Source organism: Neopelma chrysocephalum, unplaced genomic scaffold (genome assembly GCF_003984885.1).
Source record: "Neopelma chrysocephalum unplaced genomic scaffold, ASM398488v2 Primary Assembly neopelma1_98, whole genome shotgun sequence".
NCBI classification, from domain to species: Eukaryota; Metazoa; Chordata; class Aves; order Passeriformes; family Pipridae; genus Neopelma; species Neopelma chrysocephalum.
Genome location: NW_020897761.1, coordinates 3552086 through 3564262, shown reverse-complemented (window position 1 = coordinate 3564262; position 12177 = coordinate 3552086). Strand labels below are relative to the sequence as shown.

The window sequence follows — 12177 nt, the reverse complement described above, 5'->3', positions numbered from 1 at the left end:
ATATGTAGCTTGTGCTTCAGTTTCAAAACTAGGACATGTGAATTAAACTTTCAATATATAAAAAGAGGCAAAACATTCTAAACACAGGTAAAATTGTATCCTCATTAGGGTCACGTGCTGGTCAAGCTAAGAAAGGGCTCTACAAAAAGAGCAATACCCAGAGACCCAAAATGGTGAAGAGAACTCCAAGCCTGCTATAGGCAGGGCCTTCATTAGGACAGTAAGTTATGGGTTTCTCCTCCAGGTAACTGGGAAATAGCTCTATTTCCAGCTGAAGGAAGCTGGGATCCAACACAGTTTGGCACAAACTTATAGATATAAACCAGAGCTTTGGGCAAAAATAAAAGTAGGGTGGCAAAGTGTTCTGATTACTGTCATTTGTCATTTATATCATTAGTGCACAGTATATGTTTATAGTAACAACTACAATAAAGTGTACATTTTCAGGTTAAAGTACAGACACACAGTGCACCCTCAGGACACATAACTTCTAAAAAGTCTTTTTTTATCCCTGATTTCTAAATATGAGTACTAAAAATCTTGTTAAGAGAAATGTGATAAGAAAGGAATAGGATGGTGTACTCCCAGGAAGGGAGACAAATCTTATTTTTGATGTTTATATTCAGTATTCAAGAGAACAGGGAGGAGCAGATAAATAATAAATAAAAGTCAGAATAAAAGTCAATAAAAGTCAGAAACCACATCTCACAGCAAGCTTTTGTATGCTACAAGTAATATACAGCTTTGGTTTTACCTTGTGCAAATTAAAACCATTAAAAGCAGGAAAGAATAAGTGAGGTTCAGTGACCAACATTCATTTTAATAAAGCTTTTGTATTGGTCCTATTGTTATAAAGCTGCCTTTCTCCACAAAGGCTTCAGGTTTTACCTGGTTTAGAACTTTCTGGAGATACGGTGTTCCCATCCGATCTGCCATGTGCCTGTAGGATGGATGGGAAAGAAAGAATTTCCTTTCTGCTAGAAGAGCTGCTTTTATGTCCTTCTTCCCATCAATGTCTTTCTGGCTTCTGTTTACAACACCAATATAACCTAAAACAACACAAAAACAACAGGTAAATCAATGCAGCTATTGCCTGAACTGCTGAATTCACCTTGACTAGAACTAAACTTTCAAATTTAGGCATTTTAGATACTGTTTACAAGTACTCAAGTGGCCTTAATGCTGTCTAAATTGTTCATTCTGTTTAGGTATAACAGATACACTTACTTTTAAATCACCAGTGCAAAAAGAGAAATATATGAAACTCTGGCAAATCCCGAAGAAACCATTTCAAAAATAAACCAACAAAAAATCCAAACCAAAAATCAAAACACACACACACAGGTCCACACAGATAAATGATGTAATATTAATAAAATACAGAAAAAATGTCTCATTTGCTGGATCAATATGTTCCATGGGAGGAGATGGTAGTTTCATCCATAAATTATAACTAGAATCAAAACTATTACTGTTATTAACAGCATGAGCAACTGTGGCAGTAGCTGCCAGAACAATCACATGGAAGATTTCTGGAAGGTATCATAAATTGTTTTATAGTGAAATTACCAAAGCTCTGGTGTTTGTTGCCGTCACATGCAAAGAAAAAAAGATTCATGTGTTACAGTGACAGCAACCTGACAGAGAAGAAAAAAATTGGCTAAAAGCTTGTGCTGACATTTCTTGCTTCCTCTGGAATATGCAGTGTGTTTTCCAGGTCCAAAAAAACCCCTTATTTTACTTGCAGGATATTTTTAGCACAGCCATCTTTTACATTTGGTGAATAGATATCTATAAAAGCAAAGAACTCATCAAGTCCAGCATAACCTTTGATTCATCTCCAGGACTCTCAAACACTACCCTTATCCAAACCACTTTCCGGATTGCAAAAAATACAGGCAACTGAACATTCTCACCTCTGCGAAGAGGGAGTAGTTTGTTTTCTAGAACTTCTCTCGCATCTGTTCCTTCATCCATCAGATCCAATTTTGTGATCACACCAATGGTCCTAAGGCCTGACCAGGGTGGAGACAGGAGGAAAAAGTTACTGAAGAATCATTTTGATTCAGAAAGAACAATTACAATTATATAATAACAGATGTGTAGCCTTCTCAAAGCTTGTATCACACCCTACCAGCTACAACTCAAGTTATGGTATGTCTGGAAAAGAAGGGAACAGAATTGCTGAAACGTGTTCCTCAAATCTCTTTAACACGGCTCAGCAACCCTACAGTATGACTGTATAAAATTTATAATGCAAGTATTCAGAAATCCCATCAGCACTATGGCCCATTTTGCCTGATACTACAAAAATTCCTAGATAGGCACTGCTGCACTTGCTTATAAGAGACAGTGACAAAATTTTTAAAATACATTTACAGCAACATTACCAGAACAATACTGAGCTAACCCACCGTTGATGTTGAAGGCTGCATGAGAATGTATATATATACATCTATTTAACATACTTTCCATTATAAAATTTCACACAAGAGTTGATCTATTACTTCCAATTATGTTCTTACACTGAGAACACAAAGTGGTAATCCATCAATGCTTACCCTGAGGGTCCACTTCCTTTGCCAGCTTCAGGGCGTCGGAGTTGGCCAGATCAGTGTTCGCTGGAGTCACAGCCAGGATGAGACAGTTTTCCCGGGATATGAACTGCATTATCATGTCTCTGATCTGTTGCTCAATATCTGGAGGCTGATCCCCTACTGGCACTTTAGTGATTCCCGGCAAATCAATAAGGGTCAGGCTTAAGACTATACAGAAAACACAGGATCACAGAACTGGTTAGCACACCAGACATGTCGAAGAGGTCTATACATCCATAGCTGCAGACAAATTTTAGTCACATAAAAGCCCTTTATGACCTTTACAGGCATATAAACATTGTCAGCAGTTCAAACAAAATGCCTGCCAATCTGAAAGGTATATTTGTTTCCCTGTTGGTCTTTCATCTCTGAATTTATTAGTGTTACTTAATATTTTACATGTTACAACTGTTATAAGTATCATCTTATACCAAATATCCTTGAGGGCTCTTAGACAAATGAACATGGCTTTCTGAGCTTTGTCCCACAACAAGAGCACAGACAACAGACCATTCCCATTGCATCCTTCAAATCAATGCAAAACAGTTGTTTGGGTTGTCGGGTTTTTTTTAAAACATAGTCTTTCTCTGACCATGCTTTGAACAATGTCTCCAATTAAGAAATTCCCAAAAAAAGTCAATAGCTGGCTTAACTTATATAGCAAAATTGTTGTTAAGAGGTGGGGGGCTATATTGTTGTTCTGAAGGTTTGGGGGTATTTTTTACTCTGCAACTTCTTCAGAAAAGTAATAAACATGAAGAAGTTAATCCGCTAAAAAAACCTGATTTGCTCTGGCATGATTTCCCCATTACAGGTCACAGTGCCAACTAGAAGCATCCCAGCTTGTTCAGCCAGTACTGGGGCAATAGGGTATCCTTTAGACAAATGAGAAAAATGCTATTCCTAGAAAGGAAACACCAGAAGTATATTTTGGGTCTGGTTAATACAGACAAGAGTTGCTGAACCAAAGACTGGTTTTACTAAAACAAAGTAAGAGCAATAGGTAGGAAATTTTCACTTTCTCCTGGAGTCAGCATGTTCAACCAACAAGCTTTGAGGCAGGGGATTTAGTTCAGCCCCTCTCCAGTTAGAAAAATAAAGTGCTTCAGCCAAACATACCGCTTTTCTCCTGTATCAAAGACAGACTCAATGGGAAGCATTTTCCCTAGACTGCCTTCATTAAATTGGGCAGATGGTAACCAGAGGAACTAACTTTGATCTATACTGGGGGTCTAAAACAGAAAGCAGCTTCAAACACCATTATTGTCTGAACATGTTTTTAGTGACAGGGAACAATAAACTTCCAGTAAGGCAGGGAGACACAGTGACTTTCTAGATCACTATCAGGGAATCCCTCTGGAGGGTGCAAAACTGTTTTGCCATTAAGTCTCTCATCTCCTATTATTTGTCTTTACTAATGAGCTACCATCTTATGAATGTACTGGGGGAGAGATTGCTTCCATCCTGAGGCAGGGTGAGAATATTTTTAAATAAAGAGAATATTAAATGGGGCAGAGGGTCTGTGTTCTGCCCATCTCTCATGGCAACAGCTCTCCACTGTAGAGTGGTTTCTTAAAACAGGAGAATTTGAGGATTCTTCCAGACACATACCCACTTTTGGTTCAACTTAGCCTCAGAAGCTTTTTCATCCCAGAAGAGCAAGCAAATCAAAAGGGCAATGGCTAGACAGACAGAGCTACATAATACATTATATGACAGAAGTGTAAAGGAGAATGATTGTACCTACCATGTGGAGAATATACTCTTAAATTAATAGGAATTGAAGAAATGCCTTTGTTCATTCCTGTTACTCTATCTGTTTCTGCTTCGATTTCCTGACGAACTTCATCAAAATCAGTAAATTTCTTCCCTTTGCAGTGTAGAAATTCGGCATACTCTGTGAAAAATGTCAATAACAACTCTGTTATTTCACAGGCTTATCCACTTTCAAGGCCCTAGTGGTCTTCAGATGTGTGTGCACAGAAGCACACCATCATGGCTATCAGGAAAGCATTATTGTGATTACACATACAAAAACCAGTCTGCAACGAGAAAGGCTTAGTTAAAAGGTCAAGTTGACTGGAAATGATTTACTCCTCTTATCTTTAGCACATCATCTTCTGGAACAACCTGAAAGATTCAATTAGATGCCATTTACAGTAATAGAATAAGGAACAGATTGTGAATCAGATTCTGAGTTTTCATCTGATTACATTTGCCTGTAATACATCACCAAACTGAAAAGTAATTCAAGTTCTGTATCATGAAAGATTATTAGCATTTGTTTCAAACACTAACAGCCCATGTCATGCACAAATTTAGCAAAGGAATTCTGTAAATTTTTACAAGTTCATAATGAAAATAAGATCAGTTAAAAACACTGTAATGTTTTCAACACAACTCCTCATTCCCTAAATCTTCCAGTTGTCTAAATCCAAATCACACAGGTTTAAGTGTCTAGAGAAATAGCTGTGATTTTGCTGAAGGGGGAGAACACAATTAATTCCTAAGTTTTCGATATCATTCAACTTGTCCTGTACCTTAAAAGGGCACTGACCAGGAATCAGGATAGATACAGCCTAATTTGTTAGACCCAAACTTGACACAAGGTCCCTGTTTCGACTTTTGAATCCCAATATTGATACTAATTACTGCAACCTTTTAGTTGCCTGTATAACCATGTTCCAGGATTTTAAAACTGGACTTTATTCCTTCAAAAAAGAACACAGAAGTTGATGTCACGTAGCAAGGCTGCAATCAGAAACAATGACATGAGTGGTAATCACAGGTACAGCTCACATCCTGGCCCCACAGGGTCTAAGCACTAGGACTGGAGAAGGGCTGAAAAGAGTCGTGTGTGTTCCACTTCATTTCATCCTGCAGTCAAGGTCTGACTTCAAAGTTCTGTTTACATGTTTCTTCCCCAGAAAATGTTTCTTGGTAACAAGCCCTCAAACACCAGGGGAAGGAGCTTGCTTGGTACTCAGAGAAAGAACAGCAGCTCAGGAGACCTATTCTAAGAACAGGGATTAATAGAGGACCTTATGAGTCAGTTCTGAAGCCTGTTACTCAAAAGTCACTTTCTAACTATCATCAGAGCTTTTAAAATAAAATAAAATTACATTTAAAAAAAACCCTACAACAATAGTTGAAGCAAACTGAGAGACCAAAAAAAATAAAAAGACACAGAGGAGGGGAAAACAACAAATACCAACCTTTCTGTGCTACAATACCATAATCCCTCCAGATTCAAACTGTGAGGAACAGGGAAACTCACTCTTGTTAAGACAAAAATACATCACTTATTTTAAAAATGAGACCACCCACCAAAAACCCTGCCTCACTTTTGACAATTTAAACATTCCAGAATATCTTAGATTCTTTTTTTAGCTCCTGCAGCAAAATTACAATGAATGTGGAGTTTGTTTCATTGCCAACTGTTTATTTTAAAAGTCAAGGAATATTCAAATATTTCAAAATGAAAAATAATATTGTGCACAAAATAAAAGAGCTCTGTTGCTCTAGCACATTTGAGAATTTACATTTGTCAAATTTGTCATCTTAAAGTTGGAAAACATCTACCTCATTAAAAAAAGAGCTGACATACTTTTTCCCAGTTCTTCATGCACTGCTCCTGGCATAAAACAATGCATTCTTCTTAGGTTTTCATCAGATTTTCTCAGAAAAATCTTTCTAAATTCAGTAAGTAATACTTGGTGTCGAGCTGGAATCAGTTGGCTGATTCAGCTGACTGCCAAGGAAGCTTTTCTTTTTGTTCCACTTCACACTCAGGAACAGAAAGAGTCGCTCTCTGAAATGGCTTCAAGGTAGTAAAAAAAAATGTTTGTTACTTTTTAGCTGTGTTAATGTCAATAACTCATCCCTCCCAGTGGCATCTGAGGTCCCACCAGTGCTGCAGGAATAAACTTCACTGGGGTTCTTAACCTGTGGTGCCACACAAGAGCCCACGGAATGAAAATTCAAACAGACAAGTGGCGCTTTGTTTGGCTCCTTTCAGCCCTCAGCCTGTCCCTGGCAATGATGCCTTCAGCCAGACTGGAGAAGCACATGCTTTAATGCAATCTTCACTTTCCAGCTTTCATACACAGAAGAATACTAAGGACACATTTTACTTACATTTTTGTGGGAACGGACACAAAGCCAGACAAGAAAAAATGATCCTGCCTGATGTCCAGCTTTCAAACATGTATTTTTTTTTGTATAGAAAGGAAGTTACATTACAAGAAGGAACAATTAGATACAAAATTAAAACAGTCTTTGCATGTAAAATGCTTCCTTTCCCCCCCCGCCATGATTCATTAAAAGCACCTTGGATAATGTAGAATGAAAAGGTTACCATAGCAGAGTTCCTTGAGTGCACCCACAAGTGATTATTTATCTCTTGAATTTTTACTAAATTAGACAAATAATACAAAGAAGTGTTATGGGACAACGTCTTTTAAATGTTCCTAATTTTTCCGGTCAGTTATATCTCCCTATGCTTTTATGATTTAATCTTGTTTATGATTTTATATTGTTATTACCAATAAACAGCCACTGCTGTTCTCAAACCATTTAAATTACATCCACACTTGAGATGTTCCGTAGATTTGTCTCTAAGCCAAAGAGAGCTGAGTGACAAGACACGGATCAGCCCTTAGAAATACACAAGAGATGTTCTGGAAAACATCCTTGATCCACATCAGGCTGAGCCCAAGACCTTCCAAAGCTCAAAAACTTTACCCTGTACAGAATAACCTGTTACTAGAGGTCAGGAATTCACCAAGATGAGACCAGGACTCAGAATTCCTCTCAACCTGATTTCAAACAGAGTTGCTCCAAGTTGGTAATAGTATCCAGTCTAGAACACTCAAAAGAGCTTGTGAGTTTTCCAAAAGGGTGGCTCATTAAATTGTAGGTCTCTAGCAATCATTTTAAACATATACAGTAAAGGGGGAATACCTGCTATTATTGCATCTTCTACCTGCCAGCCCTTTAGAGAGATGTCACCCAAGCAACAACAGTCTTGTTGATTCCAACAAAGCACCTCACAAAGCCTCACAACACTTTTCAAGGGTGATTTCAAGAGAGTGTTCTAAAAACAGGCAAATAAACACCGTCAGCAAAAGTACATCACCTCTTCTTTGATGATGGACCAGCTTTTCCTGAGCAAAGCAAATGCAGTTAAGTGAATCTGGACCGCAGCAAATCATTCAATAGTGCTTCACTGAAAAGAGAGGCAGTATCAAAAGCCCTTGTTGCCTTAATCTATAATCTGTCTTCTACTTCACCATTTCTGTAGCTTTGCTAACAAGCTGAAGATGAAATATTGAAACTGAGGTATTCCCCTGCTAACCTTCAAGCAGAAAGGCTACAAGAAATAGAAGTACCCTGGTGTTTCCAGAAGACAAACCAGAAAATCTTGTCAATGCAGAGGATTGCAAGAATATCACAGCACAAGACAGAAAAATATTGAAAATAGTGTAGATCTGATGAAAATAACTGGCATAAAATACCAGGTCACGTTCCTAGGAACCAATGAAATGGTTAATTATAAGGGTAGACACTCGTAGCAGAGAATGCAATGATCTTTAACATCTTTGAAACTCTTCATTTGTAGAAGAAATTTATCTCTGTTCTTTCAACCTTCTCCTCTTGATCATGCTTTCCAAACTTCCGATCACTCACACAGCCATTCTCCAGGAATTTTTCCTAAAGTCACAGAGGCAGAGCTCTCACCAGAGCTCTCTCTCCTTCCCAGGACTGAGAAAAAGCAGAACTAGTACTATAAAAGACTGCATTCTTCTGATGCATCCTGTACAGTATTCACTTCTGTATTTTACAACAGCACAACATCAGTGAGTTACGTTCTGTTAGAGATTCACTGTGAGCACCAGGTCCTTTTCTGAAAACATCAAGTACCAGCCTTTCAGTACAGAAACAGTCTTATCCCAATTGAATTCCTTCCTACTTTGGGGGCATTTCTCTTCTTTTGCAAGCAATCTAAATTCCAATTCTGCCCTCCAGTATCTTTTATATTCTCATTTGTATTTCCTGAACACAAACTTAAGGAGCACACTTCATTCTGTCATCCTACCAATAATACCAGATACTGAACATGAGCTGGAGGGATGACCCCTCCACTCTGTAAACAACTGTGCATCCATCTACAGGAGTCCTTTCTAAATCATGTTTCCCAAGATTGCTTATTATATTAAAAAAAAAAAACAAGATAATTTAAAAACCCTTACTGTACCGAAGAAAGACACCACCACGCCTTAATTGACAAGCCTGACACCCTGCAATAAAAAAATATACTGCACTGATATGACAGGGTTATGTCCCTTGATGATTTGTGTTGGCTGCTGTTCATCTCAAAATACCTTTCAGATTGTTAGTTAATAACTAATTACAGATTTCTTTTTCTTGAAAGTGAACTTTGACTGATTCTTCTATCACTTTTTTTTAATATATATCTTTCTGAGGATGGTCAAATACAGAGACATTTTCCATTCTTTCAGTGAGGGGATTCCATCTTTCCTGGTGTCACTGAGCATCAATCTGGGATCAAGGAAACAAAAGCTTCCAGGCAAAACCACTTGTATTGTATTTGCAGGTACAATTAATCTGTCCCAACGTGAGCTGAAGCCCCTTTGATGATGTTCATGGGAGATCTGGCCGAGCCCTTCAAGCCACTCTGCCGGACCTCAGCAGTCCCTGCGGATCAGCTCAGCTTGCCAGCACAGACAGCAGCAGCCAGAGACAATGGCAGGTGCAGAGGAACATTTGCAATCCCTACAACCTTACCCTGTGCTTAAACTCAGGCTCCAGACCGGCACCGTTATCCCTTTTCCAGGATATCGGTCCTGTGTGGGTGATGAGCCTTCCATTGGCTCAGGAATGGGTCACCAGTCCCTACCTCCTTTTCCCCGTGGTGGTGTCACTTTTCAGCTTTTGGGCTATGCACCTCAATAATTTTTTTGGTCTCTACAGCATCCTTGTCCATCATCTGAACGAGAAGCTGCCAGAGAGTGGCATCCAGAAGATTGCAGCCACTGTCTTCTTTTTCTCCTTGCAAAGTGCCCAGTCTCTTCCCTATTATTGGCACTGTGGCATTTTTCTAGTTTTTGTCCTTCAGGACCTCCACATGCCTTCCTGCTGATGAAGTCCCTAAGATCATTTGTGTTAGCTGAAATAACCAATCTAAATTATTTTTATAATTTTTTCATAGTCTGTTAGAGGACTGCTTTTGCCACCAGAGGGCAACAGAAGATGGCTCTCCTTGAGGAATAGTCTTGCAACAAACGAAATTTGGATTAAAGCTCAACAACTTCAATAGAAGAGAGCATCTGCAAGACTTCAGAAAAAATCAGGATGTCTTTTGAACCTTATGTTTGCTTTCCACTTAGTATTCTAGTTAACAGAACTCAAACAAATGTGGGTATTGCACTCATTCATGTAAAACTGTCCACCTCAATAATGATTTTCAAAATCTGTTAATCTGCTGAAACAAGAAGAAAATCTGAAATTCCTCCACAAACAGTTGACAAAATGATGAAAATAACTCTTCTAAAGCCAAGACATTTAACATACAAACAACAGGGTTTATATAGCAGACAATGTATTTTAACAAACAGAAGACCTACAACAAAGGCTTCACCCAAAACCCAGGAGCATTTTTTCTTGCCACTGCTGTTTAAAAAACATACTACCAAGTCTCAAGAAATGTAGTCATTATTTCACCTGCAGAGGCACAGCGAGAGGAAGAATACATTGCTTAAGGTTATACAGAATGTATGGCAACCGAAAAAAAAACATGAAACAAAAAGCCCACAATGCTCAATATCTTTCTCAGGCATTTCAAGTCATGACCTCCTCAAAGCCTCCTCAGCAGCACCATTTAAAAGTTACAGTAACACTGGCCAAACTTGCAGAGAGAAGATTAGGAGTTGAAATGGAACTAACTGGGTTGGGCATAAGGTAATGTTATGTTGCTCCAAGACAACTGAACACTCGTACAGCCTTAAAATTCTCATCCCAGGTCAGCTGTGCACCAACACTTATATCTTAAAGACACATGGAGAGAAATCCACCTAAAAGCCTGACTACAGGAATACACACAGCATTCCTGCTCCTGAAAAGCAGGAGTAAGAAAGTGAGAGACCAGCACTCTGCACTCACTGGGAACTGCTGAAATACCACAACAAGCAACATTTCAAATGAATGCTGCCTTGGTGAGAAAGCAGGAGCTCCCTGGATCTAACACTGCAGCACTCAAATACAGAAAGAACCAGCGTGTCTTTTACCTGAATTTAGAAATCCATCTTACAAAATAAGCTGCACTCACATCCAACTTCTCACCCAGAAAAAAAAGCAGGTAGAACTCCTCCCACGTGCATCCTCTGAATGTCTAATTTATGACAGCTGTCTTGCCCATCTTGTAAAACCTCAGCTGGCCATCAGACAGGTTCCCAGCTAAGAGCACCTGTGCCTTCTAAAACTCACTTAACTGCACCTTCCCAGGTGGGACTATTTTCTTCAAACCCATTATCTAATCTGAGCTCCTTCAGGGGCTGGCAACAACAGAGAACAAGCCATAGTCTTTCAGAGGACTGTAAATTTTTTAACATCCATATTCTGACTTTTTCAATGCTATTAGGTATTTCTCACATGATCAAACTCAGAGAAAAATACTCAAAATTAAATAAGACTATTTTGTCAGTTGCAATATTTAATTAAAGCCTTTCTATTTGCCTCCAGTATTTCAGCTGAGTACAGTATTTGCATGGATGTGGAGCGAAAATGTCATAAAGCCATTCAGAAATTGTACTAGGATCACCAAAATATGTTAGTGGCTAAAAGAGGTCAAAAGGTCACTGCAAAATAGCTTTGTATTAACTGCACAGAATTTTTAAAAAAGAGGAAGTAAACAAATTTCTAAAAAAAATAAATTAAAAATACTCCATACCTCTCATGAGATAAGTTTCTTAGTATTGACCTGTTTCATGTTACCCCTTGCAGAGGTAACAGCTCTTTACCCAGGTGTGTCAGATCTTTCATATGTTGGGGGGCCCCTGGTAATTCCTCACAACCAATTCCTGCTGCACCTTTCCACGACATGTCCAACCCTAATAATGGATGGTCACAGTTCCCTCTTACTGTGATGAGCACGGATTCCTCTGCTGCTTCATCCCTTACTGCAATGGCTCAAAGCTAAATGAAGCTTTAATCTCCTCTGTCAATCAAATTCACATTCCAAACGATTCTCAGCCAGTTCCAAAATGCTGATAAACTATCTTGTAGTCATCTCTGAATGCCTGTAGAGAAAGTGCCCCCTTCTCTCCCCAGGAATACTATAAGATTAGGAATAGCTACTTTTAAGAGAGTCTAGAAAGATCCCTGGATCAGAAATAAGTTCTTACTACAGCACCAAGAACCTGATACAGCCCTCTAATTATTCTATAACATTTTAGATATTTATGGACTTGATAGACATCAGTCCAGCATCAGCTTCCTGTAAAAGAACACTGTGCTTCTCTAAGCAGTTTGCTTTATTTTCTTTTCTTAAAATTAGTTCACA

At 38.7% G+C, this 12177-nt stretch overlaps 1 protein-coding gene across 10 annotated transcripts in view; it reads right to left on the bottom strand.

Moving 5' to 3' along the window:
- The window catches only part of DNM3 (dynamin 3), a 171814-nt gene that overhangs the window by 141062 nt on the left and 18575 nt on the right, over positions 1–12177 (bottom strand). For all 10 annotated transcript variants that reach the window (XR_003536097.1, XM_027694616.1, XM_027694614.1 and 7 more), the window contains exons 3-6: positions 4345–4494; positions 2562–2765; positions 1917–2015; positions 889–1049 (exon numbers count right to left, since the gene is read on the bottom strand). Coding sequence is in view for 9 of the 10 variants with exons in the window: in XM_027694616.1 (XP_027550417.1) it covers positions 889–1049; positions 1917–2015; positions 2562–2765; positions 4345–4494 (614 nt within the window). In the remaining variant the exon portion in view is untranslated. The remainder of the gene's footprint in view (positions 1–888; positions 1050–1916; positions 2016–2561; positions 2766–4344; positions 4495–12177) is intronic.